The sequence below is a fragment of the Rana temporaria genome, chromosome 6 (assembly GCF_905171775.1).
Source record: "Rana temporaria chromosome 6, aRanTem1.1, whole genome shotgun sequence".
In the NCBI taxonomy this organism is placed as follows: domain Eukaryota; kingdom Metazoa; phylum Chordata; class Amphibia; order Anura; family Ranidae; genus Rana; species Rana temporaria.
Window position 1 is genome coordinate 11,954,349 of NC_053494.1, and position 21,601 is coordinate 11,975,949.

Sequence of the window (21,601 nt, forward strand, 5' to 3'; positions counted from 1 at the left end):
TTTCCACAGAACCCATAGAAATTGTCTTACAGAATCATTGCAGAAACTGTAGAAGCTCCCATAAAGGGCTGCAAATCCAAATTCCATCTGAATTTGACCACCATTCACACGGACACGTTCAAGCAACACAACTAATGATGATTCCTGCCCTGGTGGGAGCAAAATTGACTTGACAAAAGAGTGACTCCAGTCAGGGGATGTCCGATGACAATGCAGAACATTTTCTAGCAGCTGTTTGAGGAAATGTTGAATGAGGACATTTATTTGCCTTTTTTATATATATATACGTGCAGGGGAGGGCTGGGCTGGGGGGCAGGGTGGCAATTTCCTCCAAGGCCACCCTGACTTATGGCCGCTGCCCGCTACCATGTTCCTTTTTATTCGGGTCTAGAAAGTTGGGCCGGGGGGGCATGGCCACGGCAGCCGACCACTAGCTGTTGCATTTTGGGAGTTGTAGTCCACACTCAAGCTCCCAGTGGGTGGAAAACAGAGCAGCACAGAGGAAACTACAACTCCTGGAGACCGGATTCTTGGAAGCAGGGTGTGCCAGGGAGTCGGGATGCAGGGCTGGGTGCTGGCTGCAACTTGACCCCAGGACCAAGAGAATTACCCCCCAAGGAGGCCATGGCATGCAAGGACCTGCTGAGATCACTGTGGTGAGAGACCCTGACACCCATAGCTGACCCCCCCATCCACCCCATGTAACCTGCCCCAGTGATCAGGCTGCATTGATGGGCACCGGAGTTGGCTGCATTGAAAAACCAGATGGGCCATGGATGTTGAGCTGATTCGGCGGTTCAATGGGCCAATTGACTGAACTTTCCCCCCCAGGCCTAAGGCTGCCAGCCCTCCCCTGTATACGTTTAAGCGCCATTTGGTTCCCCAAGCAGAGAAAACAGCAGGATGAAGGCACTTCCATAGCAATCCACAGAGCAATAAAATTAAGACAGGGTATATACAATGTAAAACACCTGTTAAAGATATTTTATTATTTATCTGTACTTGTTTTTCTTTATTATAATCAGACCTTAAAATAAAAAACAAAATGTGCCCAAAATTTTTTTTTTACTAGATATTACATATTTTGTATTTTTAACCGGGCAGAGGCTGGACGTTCCTATTAAAATTTCCCATGTGCTTCTTATCTAGTTTGCTGAAAAATACTTATTGATAACAGAGCTCAATAGCTCAAGGTGAAATTACACACAGGGAATACACAGTATAATATTAATACTTGTTCCAGAGTATTATAATATTCTCTTTTTCTACTTTAAAAAGCTTTGTGACATGATGCTATTTGGTGACAGCAAACCACTGATCACCAGTTATGTCAGTAATTTACTAAATATTATTGTTCCTGGAACTATTTACCAGTATTTTCCCGCTAGCACAAACAAAACTGTCGAATTCACAGACTCATAGGGGCAGAACTCTGCATTTTAAAGTATATCTAAGATTAAGTTCACATCTATGCTGTCGGGAACGTGCACAAAATTGGAAGCTTTTCCGACAGGCAGAATAATGCGCGGCCCTTTAGCAGACTTGCGGAGGCTAATGGTTAATAGAACCCCCATGCATGTGATTTCTTGGGGGCGAGAATTGGTGCAACGGTAGCAGTACAGCAGTGGATGATGTCAGTAGGGCAGTGGACGGAGTCAGTAGAGCAGTGGACGGTGTCAGTAGAGCAGTGGACGTTGTCAGTAGGGCAAATGGAGGGAGTCAGTAGGGCAGTGGATGGTGTCAGTAGAGCAGTGGACGGGGTCAGTAGAGCAGTGGACAGTGTCAGTAGAGCAAGGATTGGTGTCAGTAAAGCAGTGGATGGTGTCACTAGGGCAGTGGATGGCATCAGTAGAGCAGTGGACGGAGTCAGTTGGGCAGTGGATGGTGTCAGTAGAGCAGTGGACAGTGTCAGTAGGGCAGTGGATGGAGTCAGTAGAGCAGTGGACGGTGTCAGTAGGGCAGTGGACGGTTTCAGTAGGGCAAATGGACGGAGTCAGTAGAGCAGTGGATGGGGTCAGTAGAGCAGTGGACAGTGTCAGTAGAGCAGGGGCTGGTGTCAGTAAAGCAGTGGATGGTGTCACTAGGGCAGTGGATGGTGTCAGTAGGGCAGTGGACGGAGTCAGTTGGGCAGTGGATGGTGTCAGTAGGGCAGTGGATGGAGTCAGTAGAGCAGTGGACGGTGTCAGTAGAGCAGTGGACGGTGTCAGTAGAGCAGTGGACAGTGTCAGTAGAGCAGTGGATGGTGTCAGTAGAGCAGTGGACGGTGTCAGTAGAGCAGTGGACGGTGTCAGTAGAGCAGTGGACAGTGTCAGTAGAGCAGGGATTGGTGTCAGTAAAGCAGTGGATGGTGTCACTAGGGCAGTGGATTGCATCAGTAGAGCAGTGGATGGAGTCAGTTGGGCAGTGGATGGTGTCAGTAGAGCAGTGGATGGTGTCAGTAGGGCAGTGGATGGAGTCAGTAGAGCAGTGGATGGTGTCAGTAGAGCAGTGGATGGTGTCAGTAGGGCAGTGGTTGGAGTCAGTAGAGCAGTGGATGGAGTCAGTAGAGCAGTGGATGGAGTCAGTAGAGCAGTGGATGGTGCCAGTAGAGCAGTGGATGGTGTCAGTAGAGCAGTGGATGGTGCCAGTAGAGCAGTGGACGGTGTCAGTAGGGCAGGGGATGGTGTCAGTAGAGCAGTGGACGGTGTCAGTAGGGCAGTGGTTGGAGTCAGTAGAGCAGTGGATGGAGTCAGTAGAGCAGTGGATGGAGTCAGTAGAGCAGTGGATGGTGTCAGTAGAGCAGTGGACGGTGTCAGTAGGGCAGGGGATGGTGTCAGTAGAGCAGTGGACGGTGTCAGTAGGGCAGGGGATGGTGTCAGTAGAGCAGTGGACGGTGTCAGTAGGGCAGTGGATGGTGTCAGTAGAGCAGTGGACGGTGTCAGTAGGGCAGTGGATGGTGTCAGTAGGGCAGTGGATGGTGTCATACATTTTTTTTCTTTTTTTTTCTTTTACAATTTAGGAGCCTCGTTTGGTGGCTTTGGTGAAATAAACAGGGGGGATCTAAGCCACATACATTAACCTAACCCTAGGTCCAGGTTGATTTGAGTTCATTTAAAGTGCAATCACAAAATAATTTTTTTTGTAACTTTTTCACCCACATTGTTTTTCATGGTAAATGCGATCTTCCTTAGTAGAATTCAATGAACCGAAGAATAAACAGTGAATAGCAGCCAATCCTGTATTACTGGAGAAATCCATCCCCTACCTAGACTCATTCTGGGACACAGTTTATGATCTGGGCATCACAACTTCCTCTACAAAGGGCTGAACACTCACCTGCGATAGAAGAGACAGACTCAAAGTCGCCTTGAGTCAAACGGTGGGATGTCGTAGAAGAGCCACCCAGGACTCTTAAAGGTATGATACATTTAGAGTCATTTTTGTTAGCTTTTCTTTTTTTTTTTTTTTTTTTACCCCATTGCTCTTGCATTTGAAGAATTTTTGATGAAATTGAATTCAGCAAAAACATGTTGGCTAGAGACAAGGTAGAAACAAGTGGCCACTGCCCCCACCTATAACTGATCTTTGCAGCAAGAGACAAGGTAGAAATAAGAGGGTACAGGAAACGGCAGCCAAGGCTTTGGAGGTCCAGACGTTCGTTTCCATTGACTTTTATGGGGAAACTTTCTTTGATATGCGAGTGCTTTGAATTTCAAGCATTTTCCTGGAACGGATTATACTTGTAATCCAATGATCTCCTGTAATACAAAAATGGCTTTTCCCCAATTGGGTGACAACTTCTCCACGGCATCACTAGCAAATGGAAGATGGGAATATTACTGATAACACATAGATGGGTAGAGATAACTCTGTGCCTCTGAAACAGTAAAGGAGGTCACCCATTATGTACTGAATAGGTGCCTGTCAGGGGAGCAGAGGTCCTCCAATGGTCTTAGAGGTCCTACAAGGGTCTTAGAGGTCCTACAAGGGTCTTAGAGGTCCTACACGGGTCTTAGAGGTCCTACAGGGGTCTTAGAGGTCCTACACGGGTCTTAGAGGTCCTACAAGGGTCTTAGAGGTCCTACAAGGGTCTTAGAGGTCCTACACGGGTCTTAGAGGTCCTACAGGGGTCTTAGAGGTCCTACAGGGGTCTTAGAGGTCCTACAAGGGTCTTAGAGGTCCTACAAGGGTCCTATTGATGTGGTCGGCTTTGGCAATAGAATGTGGAAGAGCCTCCCCCTCCTTGGTTGTTAAATAGAAAATAAATAGCGGAATAAAAGTTGTGTTCTGTGACTTTGGGCAACCTACTGTATGTCTATTATAAATGTAACAGCATGGGAACCATTGTAAGGGAAATACCCGCGGCTGGATTTCCCCATTTAAATTGTAGGAATCTACCAGACCTTGCCCCCTTTCTAAGTCTTCTTTTGGAATGCCTAAAAAAGTAGAAACATTTCCTTTATGGAATGACAAAGATGCATAAATTTACACAAAACAAAAGCTACAGTTTTCATGTGGAGGGACATATCAATGTCATCCCAAATTGCCTATTTTATTATTAGTATTATTACTACTACTATTAATACTACTACGACTACTACTACTACTACTACTACTACTAATAATAATAATAATAATAATAAGGATAATAATAATACATTACATACATTAATTAATTTATTTTTATAATATTATAATTATTATCATTACTAATACCATTATTATTGTTGTTATGTTGTTAATGTTGTTGTTGTTATTATTATTAGTATTGTTTTTACTATTATTAGTAGCAGTAGTAGTACTACTAATAATGAAAAAATAATATTAATACACAACAATTTTCAAATAATAATATGCCTAGATTCACGTACGTTGCCGCAACTTTGCGGCGGCGTAGCTTAAGGCATTTAAGCTACGCCGCCGTAAGTTAGCGAGGCAAGTACATGATTCACAATGTACTTGCCTGCTATGTTACGGCGGCGTAGCCTAAAGCGGGCGGGCGTAAGGGCGCCGAATTCAAATGTGTGTAAGGGGGGCGTGTTTTATGTTAACAAGGCTTGACCTTACGTTTTTGACGTTTTTTTTACTGCGCATGCGCCGGGCGCCTACATTTCCCAGTGTGCATTGCGGCTAAGTACGCCGCACGGGCCTATTGATTTTGACGTGGACGTAAATGACGTAAATCCCGATTCACGGACGACTTAAGCAAACAACGTAAAAATTTTGAATTTCGACACGGGAACGGCGGCCATACTTAACATTACTATTCCATGTAGGGCTAAGCTCTAACTTTAGGCGGCCTATCTCTAACGTAAACGGCGTAAAAGTACTGCGTCGGCCGGGCGTACGTTTGTGAATCGGCGTATCTACTCATTTACATATTCTACGCCGACCGCAATGGAAGCGCCACCTAGCGGCCATCCGAAATATTGCAATCCAAGATAGGACGGCGCAAGCCATTGTATCTTAGATATGTTTAAGCGTATCTCTGTTTGAGCATACGCTTAAACAAAAGTCGGCGTAGATTCTGAGTTAGGTCGGCTTATCTACTGATAAGCCGGCCTAACTCTTACTGAATCTACCTAATAATAATTATTATTATTGTTGTTGTTATGTTGTTGATGTTGTTGTTATTATTATTAGTAGTAGTAGTAGTAGCAGTAGTAGTACTAATAATAATGAAACAAGTACAGTATAATAATACACAATAAAATCTATCCAATCTAGCCAATCAACCGCCAGACTGAGTGGCGAAGAGGACGTCGGGGGCGAGCGCAGCAGGTGAACGGACTCAGGTAAGTAAAACGGGGGAGCTGGGGGGGCCGTCATAGCCAGGTTTTTTTTTCACCTTAATGCATAGGATGTCGAATAGTCAGGCAGCATATTTAGCTTAAGCATTGTAATATCTTAACGCTTATATATTACAGATTCGGTATCTGCATCCCATGAAGTAACTCTTATGCAATTGGAGCCATCTTCAAGCCTCTGGCAGACTATTCAAAACATCAGTGACAACTCTTTTACCGAATTACCTGCCCCTCCATTGGAAATTCTGACCCAGTCATTTGTCTCACAGACTCCATTAGGGATACCGATGGAATCCTTGCCTCCACCTCTGTTATCAAAGTCAGATGAGCCACACCCACAGATGGAGTTACTGCGTCCATCACAGTTACTGGTAGGGGTCAAGAGCAGTCAGTTAGAATTGCCTATTTCGCCTTCCTTGCCCCAACAGTCTTCACCAGAACATCAGGACAAAGTAGACTCCTTCTCTTACAAACCATCATCAGAAACAGAAAGGTGTTCGGGACCATCAAATGAGCAAAGAAAGCCACCAACTGAGTCATTTCCTCTACTGTTAGAAAGGGCACCACTCCCATCACTTTCATTACCTCCACCACCACTATCACTTACACCACTTTCATCACCTCCGTCACCTCTATCAGCTCCACCACCTTCATCACCTTCACCACCTTCATCACCACCACCATCGCCATCATCTCCACCACCTTTATCACTTCCACCACTTTCATCACCTCCTTCCCTGCCATCCCCTCCATCACTTCTATCACCTCCACCACCTTCATCACCTCCACCACCTTCATCACCTCCACCACATTCATCACTTCCACCACATTCATCACTTCCACCACTTTCATCACCTCCACCACCTTCATCACCTCCACCACCTTCATCACCTCCACCACCGCCATCACTTCCACCACTTTCATCACCTCCATCACTGCCATCACCTCCAACACCTTTATCACTTCCACCACCTTCATCACTTCCACCACTTTCATCACCTCCATCACCTCTATCACCTTCATCACTAACATCACCTTCATCACCTCCACCACCTTCATTGCCTCCACCACCTTCATCACCTTCACCACCTTCATCACTTCCACCACTTTCATCACCTCCTTCCCTGCCATCCCCTCCATCACTTCTATCACCTCCACCACCTTCATCACTTCCACCATTTTCATCGCCTCCATCACTACCATCACCTCTATCACCTCCACCACCTTCATCACCTCCACCACCTTCATCACCTCCACCACATTCATCACTTCCACCACCTTCATCACTTCCACCACTTTCATCACCTCTATTACTGCCATCACCTCCACCACCCCTATCACCTCCACCACCTTCATCACTTTCACCACCTTCATCACTTCCACCACTTTCATCACCTCCATCACTGCCATCCCCTCCATCACTTCTATCACCTCCACCACCTTCATCACTTCCACCCCTTTCATTGCCTCCATCACTACCATCACCTCTATCACCTCCACCACCTTCATCACCTCCACCACCTTCATCACCTCCACCACATTCATCACTTCCACCACATTCATCACTTCCACCACATTCATCACTTCCACCACTTTCATCACCTCCACCACCTTCATCACTTCCACCACTTTCATCACCTCCATCACTGCCATCACCTCCATCACTTCTATCACCTCCAACACCTTTATCACTTCCACCACCTTCATCACTTCCACCACTTTCATCACCTCCATCACCATTATCACCTCCACCACCTTCATCACCTCCACCACCTTCATTGCCTCCACCACCAGAAAGGAAGACAGGACTAGCTTTGGTGGGACAGCTGTCTCCAAAGAAGCCCCATATACCACTGTTAGTAATGGTGGAAGAAGAACAGCATCTTGTGTTATTAGAAAAGCCCCAGCCGTCACTGTTGCTAATAGTTGTAGAACATCGTCTTATGTCAAAAGTTTCAATGAAAGGATATTGGGGCAAGAAGAGTCAAAGGAACTGCCCAACCAACCACTGGATTCATCACAAGCAAGGTTGTCATTTGACTCATCATCAGAATCCCTGGAAATAATGCTGACACCAGATTGGTTGAACATAGTAATATATTGTAAGTGGGCATCCATAATCCCACTTTCAGTACACGCAGTAAATGAAGTTTTTTTTTTTATGGGAATTGTGGAAGTTTGCAGATGTTGGTACATTGTTTGAGGTTCGTATTTGGGAAGGTCAAAGTTAGTTTTCTTTTTTTTCTTTTATTTCAGCCAACATGCAATTTCACTCAAAACATGCAACCTGTAGAATTTTTTAAACTTCGCCTATGGAGATTTTTAAGGGTAAAAGTTTGTCGCCATTCCGCGAGCGGCCGCAATTTTGAAGCGTGACATGTTGGGTATCAATTTACCAAATTTATCAAAAATCATCTTTCACAATATAAAAAAAAAAAAAATTGTGCTAACTTTACTGTTGTCTTTATTTTTAATTCAAAAAAGTGTTTTGTTTTGTTTTTTTCAAAAATAGGGTTTTTAAGACCCCTGTTCAAATACGGTGTGACAAAAAGTATTGCAACGACCGCCATTTTATTCTCTAGGGCGTTAGAATTTTTTTTATAATGTTTGGGGGTTCTAAGTAAGTTTCTAGCAAAAAAAAAAAAAAAATTTAACTTGTAAACACCAAGCGACAGATCCACATACATCTGCGCCGGGCGCAGCGTATGTAAGATACGCTACGCCGCTGTAACTTACTTTGCTTTTGTTTGAATCCTCAACGAATTTGCGCCGTAAGTTACGGCGGTGTAGTGTATCTCTTGCGGCGTAAGGGCGCAGAATTCAAATGGATCTAATGGGGGCGTGTTTTATGTTAATACGTCAAGACCCGACGTAAACAACGTTTTTTTGGAACTGCGCATGCGCCGTCCCTGGGGGTATCCCAGTGCGCATGCTCGAAATTAAACCGGAACCCGCCAATACTTACGACGATGACGTCATTCTACGCAAATTCCTATTCGCGAACGACGTAAAAAATTAAAAATTGTACGCGGGAAGGATGGCCATACTTAACATTGAGTACGCCTCAGTATAGCAGCTTTAACTATACGCCGGAAAAAGCCGAACGCAAACGACGGAAAAAAAAGCGTCGGGCCGACGTACGTTCGTGGATCACCGTAAATAGCTAATTTGCATACTCGACCCGGATTACGACGGGAACGCCACCTAGCGGCCGCCGAAAAATTGCATCTTAGATCCGACGGCGTACGAAGACGTACGCCTGTCGGATCTAGCCAAAATGCCGTCGTATCTTGTTTTGAGGATTCAAAACAAAGATATGACGCGGGAATTTTGAAATTACGCCGGCGTATCAATAGATACGCCGGCGTAATTTTTTTGTGGATCTGCCCCCAAATCTCAGAAAGAGGCTCGGTCCTTAAGTGGTTAAGTAATGAAAGGCAACACAGACATTTATTTTAGGAGACTGAATGAAACTGTTTGTCATGAACAATGGGTATGCAGTATACAGTATAATTTCTTTGAAATCCTGTATAATAATATATTTAAGCTAAGTAAGTGAACTTTTCTGATTAAATCATGCTGTAAACATATATTTTCAATAAAAAAAATGTATTAAGCTTATTTGCTGTGTATTGTATGTGTGTGTTTTTTGATTGAAGTCTGTCTGTGGCACACTATTGCCTCCACCACCAGAAAGGAAGACAGGACTAGCTTTGGTGGGACAGCTGTCTCCAAAGAAGCCCCAGATGCCACTGTTAGTAATGGTGGAAGAAGAACAGCATCTTGTGGTATTAGAAAAGCCCCAGCCGTCACTGTTGCTAATAGTTATAGAACATCGTCTTATGTGAAAAGTATCAATAAAACACCTCGCCTCCATCACTACCATCAACTCTATCACCTCCACCACCTTCATCACCTCCACCACCTTCATCACCTCCACCACCTTCATCACCTCCACCACCTTCATCACCTCCACCACCTTCATCACCTCCACCACATTCATCACTTCCACCACCTTCATTACTTCCACCACTTTCATCACCTCCATTACTGCCATCACCTCCACCACCTTCATCACCTCCACCACCTTCATCACTTCCACCACATTCATCACCTCCACCACTTTCATCACCTCCATTACTGCCATCACCTCCACCACCTCTATTACCTCCACCACGTTCATCACCTCCACCACCTTCATCACATCCACCACCACCATCCCCTCCACCACCTTCATCACCTCCATCACTTCTATCACCTCCAACACCTTTATCACTTCCACCACCTTCATCACTTCCACCACTTTCATCACCTCCATCACCTCTATCACCTCCACCACCTTCATCACCTCCACCACCTTCATCACCTCCACCACTGCCATCACCTCCACCACCTCTATCACCTCCACTACCTTCATCACCTCCATCACTTCTATCACCTCCAACACCTTTATCACTTCCACCACCTTCATCACTTCCACCACCTTCATCACCTCCACCACCACCATCACCTCCACCACCTCTATCTCCTCCACCACCTTCATCACCTCCATCACTTCTATCACCACCAACACCTTTATCACTTCCACCACCTTCATCACTTCCACCACTTTCATCACCTCCATCACCTGTATCACCTCCACCACCTTCATCACCTCCACCACCTTCATCACCTCCACCACCGCCATCACCTCCACCACCTCTATCACCTCCACCACCTTCATCACCTCCATCACTTCTATCACCTCCAACACCTTTATCACTTCCACCACCTTCATCACCTCCACCACCTCTATCACCTCCACCACCTTCATCACCTCCACCACCTTCATCACCTCCACCACTGCCATCACCTCCACCACCTCTATCACCTCCACTACCTTCATCACCTCCATCACTTCTATCACCTCCAACACCTTTATCACTTCCACCACCTTCATCACTTCCACCACCTTCATCACCTCCACCACCACCATCACCTCCACCACCTCTATCTCCTCCACCACCTTCATCACCTCCATCACCTCTATCTCCTCCACCACCTTCATCACCTCCATCACTTCTATCACCACCAACACCTTTATCACTTCCACCACCTTCATCACCTCCACCACCTTCATCACCTCCACCACCTTCATCACCTCCACCACCGCCATCACCTCCACCACCTCTATCACCTCCACCACCTTCATCACCTCCACCACTTTCATCACCTCCATCACCTCTATCACCTCCACCACCTTCATCACCTCCACCACCTTCATCACCTCCACCACCGCCATCACCTCCACCACGTTCATCACCTCCACCACCTTCATCACTTCCACCACTTTCATCACCTCCATCACCTCTATCACCTCCACCACCTTCATCACCTCCACCACTATCACCTCCACCACCTTCATTGCCTCCACCACCAGAAAGGAAGACAGGACTAGCTTTGGTGGGACAGCTGCCTCCAAAGAAGCCCCAGATACCACTGTTAGTAATGGTGGAAGAAGAACAGCATCTTGTGGTATTAGAAAAGCCCCAGCCGTCACTGTTGCTAATAGTTATAGAACATCGTCTTATGTCAAAAGTTTCAATGAAACACCCAGAAATGATATTGGGGCAAGAAGAGTCAAAGGAACTGCCCAACCAACCACTGGATTCATCACAAGCAAGGTTGTCATTTGACTCATCATCAGAATCCCTGGAAACAATGCTGACACACCCACAGCTCATAATTCCAACTGTTCATACCCAAGTGGAAGAGTCATCATAATTGCTACAAAATAGGTAACAGATTGGTTGAACATAGTAATACAGTATACTGCAAGTGATCGTCCCTGATCCCACTTTCAGTACATGCAGTAAATAAAGTCGTTTTTTTAATAGGAATTGTGGCAGTTTGCAGATGTCGGTACATTGTTTGAGGTTCGTATTGGGAAGGTCAAAGTTAGTTTTCTTTTTTTTTGTTGACGGAATTTCCGGTCGTTTGTACGTGGCATAAGACTGGGATACCATTAAAGTTCCTGTGCAGGCAGGCGTCCCAATACTTTTGATAATACAGTATTAAACCTTTAGTGACATCTAGTGGTCAAAGTTGGGATTTTCCCCTGGTAATGCAGGTTTCAAAAATCCATGCACAGTGGACACGCGGTGATTAAATACCACCGAAAAAAATTATAAAAATGTCATTTGGGTACAGTGTTGCATGACCGCGCAATTGTGAATCAAAGGGCCAGATTCAGAGACATTTATGTTACTCCGCGGCGGCGTAACGTATCCCATTTACGTTACACCGCCGCAGGTTTACAGCGTAAGTGCCTGATTCACAAAGCTCTTACCTGTAAACTTGCGGCGGTGTAATGTAAATCCGCTCGGCGCAAGCCCGCCTAATTCAAATGGGGCGGGAACCATTTAAATTAGGCGCGTTTCCAGCGCTGAACGTTCTGCCCATGCTCCGTGTTAAAATTTCCCTACGTGCTTTGCGCGAAATTACATTTTTTTTGAACAACGACGTGCGTTACGGCATTTTGTATTCCCGGACGTCTTACGCAAAAAAAAAAAACGAAATTCGACGCGGGAACGACGGCCATACTTTAAAATGGCTGATCTAAAGATAAGCCATGTTAAAGCAGGTGTAACTTTGCGACGGGAAAAACCGACTAGCGACGACGTACGGGATTGCGACGAACGAGCGGATCTTCGTGGATCGCCGTAACTAGTCATTTGCATATTCTACGCCGACCGCTATGGAAGCGCCACCTATCGGCCGGCCTAGAATTGCATCCTAAGATCCGACGGTGTGAGTCAATTACACCTGTCGGATCTTAGGGCTATCTATGCGTAACCTGATTCTATGAATCAGCTGCATAGTTAGGACGGGCGGATCACAGAGATACGATGGCGTATCAGGAGATACGCCGTCGTATCTCTTCTGTGAATCTGGCCCTTAATGTATAACATTTGTGTGGAGTTCACGTTCACCTGTGAGAGTGACCTGACACCGTGGCTCGGGTTGTCTTCCTGCATTTCATCTCTTCCAGTAAGAAGTGGTTGGACTGGTTTCCTCTGTTCGGGGGAAAGTACCGCGTTGTCTTCCTATTACATGTAATCCAGTGCTGAGTGAGGATGTGCCGGGGTTGGGGTGATCGCTAATATTCCGTTGGGTGCAGCTTGTGAGAAGACTCTCCGCAGCCGTCCTCCCCCCGCACAGGGAAAAGATGATCCCCAGGATATAGAGGAAGGCATTATTAACACTCGAATCGATCCAGGTAATTATTATACTGTGGATATAGAACCGATCAACCTCTACAAATAGCTCCTAGCCTGGAGCAACACGGACCACACACCTTACAATTGGTTTTCATTTCGATTTTAATTTTTTATTGGTGGCCGCTCGGTTTAAAACACTCCCACCTCTATGGGAATCGACTCTTTTAGGCTGCATTCACTCCTGAGCGTAGCGTCTTTCAGCATTTTCTGGTGTTTTCTTGCACATTTTGTGCGTGTTTTTATGCACAATTTTGGCACGTTTTTTTGCATGATTATATACAGCATTTTTGAGCTTTGCCGTTTTTTTATTAGCCAATAGAGAAAACTATCATCTGTTGCATCATTTGTTGCTAGATTTTTCACTTTTTTTAGCTTTTCTATTAGCTTTTATTTCTTTTTTTATTATTATTATTATTATTATTATTATTATCCATTTATTATTATTTTTACTTTTTTATTTTATTTATTTTATTATTACTAAACACCTTGGGGCAGATCCACATACCTTTCCGCCGGGCGCAGTGTATCTAAGATACGCTACGCCGCCGTAACTTATCTTTTTTTTTTCGAATCCTGAAAGAATTTGCGCCGTAAGTTACGGCGGCGTAGTGTATCTATCGTGGCGTAAGGGCGCGGAATTCAAATGGATGTAATGGGGGCGTGTTTTATGCGCCGTCCGTGGGGGTATCCCTGTGCGCATGCTCAAAATTAAACCGGAACCAGCCAATGCTTACCACGGTGACGTCATTCTACGCAAATTCCTATTCGCGAACGACTTACGCAAACAACGTAAAAAATTCAAAATTGTACGCGGGAACGACGGCCATACTTAACATTGAGTAGGCCTCATAACAGCAGCTTTAACTATATGCCAGAAAAAGCCGAACACAAACGACGTAAAAAAATGCGCTGGGCCGACGTACGTTAGTTAATTTGCATACTCAACGCGGATTTCGATGGGAACGCCACCTAGCGGCCACCGAAAAATTGCAGCTTAGAACCGACGGCGTACTAAGACGTACGCCTGTCAGATCTAGCCGAGATGCCGTTGTATCTTGTTTTGTGGATACCAAAACAAAGATACGACACGCAAAATTTGAAATTACGCGGCGTATCAAGAGATACGCCGGCGTAATTTCTTTGAGGATCTGCCCCCTTAACACTAACACAATGTGAATACATCATTAAGATAAAAAAGAAGAAAAACTGTGCAGTTTTTCTTCTTTTTTATCTTATTTGTGTTTACACCGTTTACTGCAGCCTTTTGGTTTATCACTGCCTTATTGTTTTTAGTTAGGTCAGCGCAATTTTCTGTTGTATTAATGAATACATCATTATTGTCATTATTATTATTATCACTATTATTAATAATAATATATTTTTTGGGGGGTTTGAGTGTTTATTTATTACACCCTAACCCTAATACAATATAAATAAATGATTATTATCATTATTATTATCATTGTTATCATTATCATTATGATCATAGTTATTATTATTATTTATAATATTTTTGTTTGTTTGGGTGTTTATTTATTATTATTATTATTTTATCATTATTAACATAATAATTGTTATACATTATTATTATACAGGATTTATACAGTTTAATTTATTTTGCTATTACTAAACACCCTAACACAATATAAATATATTATTATTATCATGATAATTATCATTAATATGATTATTATTAATAATAATATATATTTTTTGTTTGTGTTTGAGTGTTTATTTATTATTATTATTTTATCATTATTAAAATAATAATAATTATACATTATTATTATTATACAGGACTTATATAGCGCCAACAGTTTGTGCAGTGTTTCACAACGGTAGGGCAGACAATTTCCCCAGGTTTTGTTGTTACAGACAATTTTTATGATTTTTTTATTGTCAATATTATTATTATCATTACTAATAATAATAATAATTTATTTATTTTTGTTTGAGTTTGAGTGTTTATTTTTTATTATTATTATTATTATTATTATTATTATTATTTTATTATTATAATAATTATTATTATTATTATACATTATAATTATACAGGATTTATATAGCGTGATGGGGGGCATGACTCCAAGGAGGACTGTGATGGGGGGCCATGACTGCAGGGAGGACTGTGGTGGGGGGCCATGACTGCAGGAAGGACTGGGATGGGGCCATGACTGTAAGGAGGACTGTGGTGGGGGGACCATGACTGCAAGGAGAACTGTGATGGGGGCCATGACTGCAAGGAAGACTGTGATGGGGGCCATGACTGCAGGGAGGACTGTGATGGGGGGGCCATGATTGCAGGGAAGACTGTGATGGGGCCATGACTGCAAGGAGGACTGTGATGGGGGGCCATGACTGCAATGGGGGGCCATGACTGCAGGGAGGACTGGGATGGGGCCCATGAATTCAGGGAGGACTGGGATGGGTGCCATGACTTCAGGGAGGACTGGGATGGGGGCCATGACTTCAGGGAGGACTGGGATGGGTGCCATGACTTCAGGGAGGACTGTGATGGGGCAATAACTGCAAGGGGCACTTTGATATAAAGGGGGCTGCACTGTAAAGAGGGACTGTAATCAGTACAGTGCAGTCCCCTTCATATCACAGTGCTCCATTGTAGTACATGTGAGACTTTGTGAACCGCCTCCCCCATCTGCCACCCCCGATCCCTGAAATATTGGCTACACCGAAATTGGTCCCTGGTGTCAAAAAGGTTAGGGACCGCTGCTGTAGTCTATTAGCGGAGAAGTCAGACAGAATTAGCATTTACAGGTTACTACAGAAATTTAGAAGCTCAATGGATTTCTGCCAAGAACTTTTCTATACTTTTTTGCATCTTTAAAGAGACAAAACATGAGGAAATCCCTTTGGGGTTTAAGTATAAAAAAATCACTCCTATGGAGCTACATGTACATTGGTTTTGTGTGAATGGGGGCTATTTTTGCTTCAGGTCAAATGTTAGTCTTCATACAGAATAGAGTGAATCAGGAAAAAAACACATTATGGCCCATAGATGGAGCTGATCATTTCCTATGATCGTCAGTTCCACCTAGTGGCCATAATGCAGTATTATTATTAACTGATATGCATGCAGTTTCACGGGAGGAATAGCTCTGCAAATCATGCTACATATGTCATTTTTTATTTTGTCTAGACAGTGGGCCAGATCCACAAAGCGCGGCGCTTCTCTCCGTCCAGCGTAGTGTATCTCAGATACACTACGCCACCGTAACTTACTTATTTTTTGTAGCCTCAAAGATTTCCCGCCGTAAGTTACGGCGGCGTAGTGTAACTTAGGCGGCTTAGAGGCGCGCAATTCAAATGTATGTGATGGGGGCGTGTTTTATGTTAATACATCGTGACCCGACGTAAATGAAGTTTTTTTTAACGGCGCATGCGCCGTCCGCGGGGGTATCCCAGTGCGCATGCTCTAAATTAAACCGGAACACGCCAATGCTTACGACGGTGACGTCATTCTACGCAAAGCCCTATTCGCGAACAACTTACGCAAACGACGTAACATTTTCAAAATTTGACGCGGGAACGACGGCCATACTTAACATAGGATACGCCTCATGTAGCAGGGGTAACTATACACTGGAAAAAGCCGAACGCAAACGACGTAAAAAAATGCGCCGGCCAGACGTACATTCGTGGATCGCCGTATCTAGCTAATTTGCATACTCGACGCAGAATTCTACGGAAAAGCCACCTAGCGGCCAGCCTAAATATGCACCTATGATCCGACGGCGTACTAAGACGTACTCCTGTCGGATCGAGCCCAGATTCCGTCGTATCTTGTTTTGTGGATACAAAACAGAGATACGACGCAGGAACTTTGAAATTACGCGGCGTATCCATAGATACGCCGGCATAATTCGTTTGAGGATCTGGCCCAGTCACTTTAATGCGAAGTCTGAAAATAGATTGATAAAATATAAAAGGGTCTAATACGTAATAATTTTGCATGTACATGCTAATACTTTACCCATCTTTTGGACTGTCTTGCCCAATAGACCATGGCTTATTGTGAAGAGGCATCAAAGACCATTGACCGGTTAAGAAGAAAGCTCAGCAAGATTTCAGAGGATGATCTGGGCCACCTCAGTAATAAGCTGAGCTTGCTGGACTTCCTTAAATCCCAAGATGTCCAACCTGGCTCTGTTGTATGGAGCACGAGAGATAAAATCGAGGAGTTCCTCAACACCATCGTACAGCGAGGAGAGTCCATCTGCCGGAGATTCCTTTTCCAACTTGAGGATATAATTCTTCAATTCCCAGCCTTGTCTGACCTCTCCAATGGTGAGATATATAGATGACGTACAATTACTTACAATCCATATAGAATTACCTGTCCTCATTCAACCAATCACAACCAGGCTTAGGCAAGAATCAGTACATTTTAAACGTTTCAGTAACTGTATTGGCCCACAGGAATAATTCCCTGACACGTCACAATATAAAGGAACAGGGTGACATTTCATAAAACACTTTAATATCTATAATTAAATCCTCAACTGGCCTTCTCTTCAGTCTTGAACAGTTATCCTGGCTCCTCTCCTAGACCGGAAATGGAAAAGGTTTTACTTAAACTTGCATTAGCATGTTGATGGGGGGGAGGAACCAATGAAGACAAAAGATATGCAAAATAAACTTCAGCTTGAACTAACTACATTAAATCCTATTTCCAGCCAAAGGGGCTGGTATAGAATTTTTGGGCATATGTAATTTTTTTTTTTTTTTTTGTTGCATGAGATCCCCTTGACATCCATACCAGACACTCATCAAGGATAAGGGTCTGGTATGTATTTTTCAGGGGACTTTTTTTCTTGATTTTTTGCATGAGGTTTGCTCATAAAAACGATGTCTGGTATGGAATTTAGGGATGACTCTATGTATTTTTTTTTGGGTTTCCCCATTAACACCTATACCAGACTCTTACCTGGGATGCTATAGACCAGGGGTCTCCAAACTTCATAAACAAAGGGGCAGTCTACTACCCTTCAGACTTAAGGGGGGCCAGAGTGACCAGCGGGAGTAAAACAAATTACAGTAGAAGGAGGAAAAGTGCCCTATCATTGGTATTAGTCGGAGGAATAGTGCCCTATCGTTGATATTAGTTGGAGGAATTGTGTCCCATCATTGGTGTCAGTGGGAGGAATAGTGCCCCATCATTGTTATTAGTTGGAGTAGTAGTGTCCCATCATTGGTGTCAGTGGGAGAAATAGTCCCCCATCATTGATATTAGTTGAAGGAATTGTGCCCCATCATTGTTATTTATTGGAGGAATAGTGGCCCATCATTGATATTAGTTGGAGTAAGAGTGCCCCATCAATTATATTACTTGGAGGAATAGTGTCCCATCATTGGTGTCAGTGGGAGAACTAGTGTCCCATCATTGCTATTAGTTGAAGGAATAGTGCCCCATCATTGATGTTAGTTGGAGGAAAAGTGTCCCATTATTGGTATTAGTTGGAGAAATAGTGCCCCATCATTGATATTAGTTGGAGAAATAGTGCCCCATCATTGCTATTAGCTGGAGGAAAAGCTAAAAGCTAAAGCCGATCCTCTTCTTCTGGGGTGCCTCAGGCAGCACTCCTGGCTCCTTCTCTTCCATGGAGAGCGACTGTCCCTGGGGGCACCTGTGCGGGCGTGCTCACGGGTCCCGCTGCTGCGTCCATTGACACAGACAGCAGGACCCTAGCCCCTTGCTCTCTTGTCACTGGATTTGATTGACAATCTATCCAATAAGGACAGAGACAGCGGCTGGAGCTGCACTGAAGATTTTTCCCCTTAATGCAAAGAATGCATTAAGGTGAAAAACCTGGAGACTTTACAACTCCTTTAATGTGTGGCACTGGTTTAGCGGTCCCTGCAGGTAGAAACAGTGTCAGCATGGAACCTGGATAGGGGGATTCAGGTGAGTATAACTGATTTCACAAGGTAAGAACACCTAAAATGCAGGATAGATTAGAGAGGGCTGGGAGAGCGGTGGGATTTTTTTTAAATTTGGGTGGAGTTACTTTACTTACTTTTAATATTTATAGACATATCCTGTGCATCTGCTCCTGAAGAGTAGCGTTACAGCTACGAAACGCGTCAAGCTAAATAGATGCTTTTCCCTGCCATTTTCTCATCTAAATCACCACTACCATGGTTCACTGGAATATGCCAATCCACAATTTACAATGGAAATACGTTGCAACTAGTCTGATGTGGTTTTTAATGTTATTATTGTGGCTCTAGGCCAGCAGGCTATCATTGTGTCATTATGCTATTCTGTTCTTTATTATGTACCATGTTATGGAATAAATGTCCTTTATTACCCTATTATGATGGCTATGGTGTTTATGCATTTACTATATGACACTATTGATGGCCCTATCACCAGACATTATTATAGTTTGATGCTATGTTATTTCCTTGGCTGCACGCTTCATCAAAAAGTCCCAAATTTAGATCCTTTTCTCCCCTTGGGTGGAGTCAGGCTTTAAAAAAATCTTTGTCCGCCATTTGTTGATTATTTTTTACTTTAATAAAATAAATATTTGTTAAAAACATTTCCATAGAAATTAACACTCACATATCTTTAATTTTCTCAGCAAAAAGGAAAACCTTCAGGGAAATACTGTCTCAGCTCGGAATGGAGAACTATGAAAGTCATGCAATAACTCTTAGTAAATTGTTGACCATTGGACAAGAGAATTTGGAGCCAATTACTTTCCAGACAGTGAAGGACACTCCATGGTTTTTCCTAAGGATGCTCATGTCTCTAAATATGAAGGCACGCAATACAGAGCCTATACAATCAAACCTGAGCGGGAGCTCTGATCAAGAAATGAATGAAACTGACCATTTAGGCAGTGTCCATCCACTTGACGTCCTATGTACGATCTTGCATTGTTCTGACGGGTTCCTACAACAGGAAATTGTTTCCAAAATGTCCATGTGTCAATTCGCTATCCCCCTGCTGCTCCCTTCTTGTGATAGCCCACACTGTACCTTCTTGTTGTGGGCAATGAGGGACATTGTGAAAAAATGGAGACCCCGGTCTCTAGTAGATAGGAAAGGATTCAAGGAAGCACATTTAGTCAACATCTCCATGCCTATCTTCTCCTTTGTGAGACTCGGGAACTGCAGTTTGTCCAAATCAGCCATTTTAAATCATATTATCTCCTCTGCCCAGAGGCTGTTTCCCTTTTTCATCCATAGGAACTTGGAAGGTGGGAACATCTCTCGAAAAATCTCAGACGGCTTAGTGGAAACCTCCTGGTACTTCCCTTCTGGCCAAGGGAACTCAGATGTTTTTCCTGAGCCCTTTATGGTTATGAACCTGCGAGGAGATGTATCAACAAACTCGACACAGTTTGCCTTTCTTAGGGAGATTTCTACAGCTGTTTTCATATTTGTCGACAGTATAGGTGAGAATGAGTACCAGGCGTTATCGAAGATGGGAGATGCTCACACCGAATATTACATTGTCATATCGAATGCTTCCGGACCGATTACCGTTACTCGGGACTACCTAAAAAAACTTTCTCCAAGTCTTAGAATACAGGAAGGCCGGGTGCTTTTAAAAAAGAGAAATGTTACCCATTCCATGTTGGTGAAAAAGTTACAGCGCTCGTATTGCAAAACGCTCGTTAACAGCTTTACTCGCAATCCGAGGTTCCACTGTACTATACATGCTCTGATTTTAGTCGATTTTGTTCGACCAAAAATAGTTTATGTTATGTTAAAAGTTTCTTGAAGGCTTCTCAGGGCCTCCTCCTGCGTTATATTTTGCCACTCTTCGGGTATGTCTGCTGGCTTGCTCCCATACCAATCTGCAAATTGCTCGTTGAACTCCTTTAGAACATATTTCTCTTTCTCTTAGAGAAATTCTGGCGTATCTGATTCTTTGAATCAGGCGCCGAGATACGACGCCTCACATTCAGACTTACGACGGCGTATCTGGAGATACGCCGTCGTAAGTCCTTTGTGAATCCGGGCCCTGGTCATTATCATTCTTTGGCTGTTTCTTTGGAAATGTTTGGTGAATAGAGCAATCGCCTTATCTTCTGAAGGGTCCAGCTTCTACGGATTTATATGGATTGACACTTGTTATGGACTTATAATTTTATTGTGGGACATTTGTGTTTTATTTGCATTTAATATATACTGTATTTATTGGCGTATAACACTCACTTTTTTACCCTGAAAATAGATGGTAAACTGTGCCTGCGTGTTATACGCAGGGGGCTGTGGAAAGTTTTTTTCCTGAAACTTCCCTCTTGAAGTTAGGGTGCGTGTTATACGCCTGTGCGTGTTATACGCAGATAAATACGGTATGTTGTTTTTACACATTTATTTTTGCCTTTTTGGTTGCGCATCTAACTTTTTATACATATCTGTAAGCTCTGCCCTCACCAAAGATGGCTGTGAGGTCAGCTGGTTGGCAGTGTCAAATCTTAAGCTCTAAGAGGAATACAAATTTCTGTTGTCACCCACTTTCCCTGCAAGGTGGACGTACAGCGCCACTCATATAGGGAGGTTAACCTGCAACTGCCTACA

The 21,601-nt window shown here is 43.8% G+C and overlaps 3 protein-coding genes across 3 annotated transcripts; all 3 read left to right on the forward strand.

Annotated features, from left to right (window-relative positions):
* Positions 1 to 5,909: 5,909 nt before the first annotated feature.
* LOC120944342 (mucin-3A-like) lies at positions 5,910 to 8,073 on the forward strand. Its single transcript, XM_040358393.1, has 2 exons — positions 5,910 to 6,622; positions 6,664 to 8,073. Exons 1-2 carry the CDS (start codon positions 5,939 to 5,941, stop codon positions 7,987 to 7,989), a joined length of 2,010 nt encoding a protein of 669 aa, XP_040214327.1. The 5' UTR covers positions 5,910 to 5,938; the 3' UTR covers positions 7,990 to 8,073.
* A 2,039-nt stretch (positions 8,074 to 10,112) lies between these two features.
* Positions 10,113 to 11,549, forward strand: LOC120944343 (basic proline-rich protein-like; the record flags this gene model as incomplete). The annotated part of the gene is made up of 1 exon (XM_040358395.1): positions 10,113 to 11,549. A coding segment is annotated over one exon (1,437 nt), but the record flags the coding sequence as incomplete, so codon positions are not given.
* A 1,292-nt stretch (positions 11,550 to 12,841) lies between these two features.
* LOC120944344 (up-regulator of cell proliferation-like) lies at positions 12,842 to 21,509 on the forward strand. Its single transcript, XM_040358396.1, has 4 exons — positions 12,842 to 13,044; positions 17,065 to 17,350; positions 19,651 to 20,674; positions 21,446 to 21,509. The coding sequence occupies exons 2-4, from the start codon at positions 17,068 to 17,070 to the stop codon at positions 21,507 to 21,509; spliced, it is 1,371 nt and encodes a 456-aa protein (XP_040214330.1). The 5' UTR covers positions 12,842 to 13,044; positions 17,065 to 17,067.
* The last annotated feature ends 92 nt before the right edge of the window (positions 21,510 to 21,601 follow it).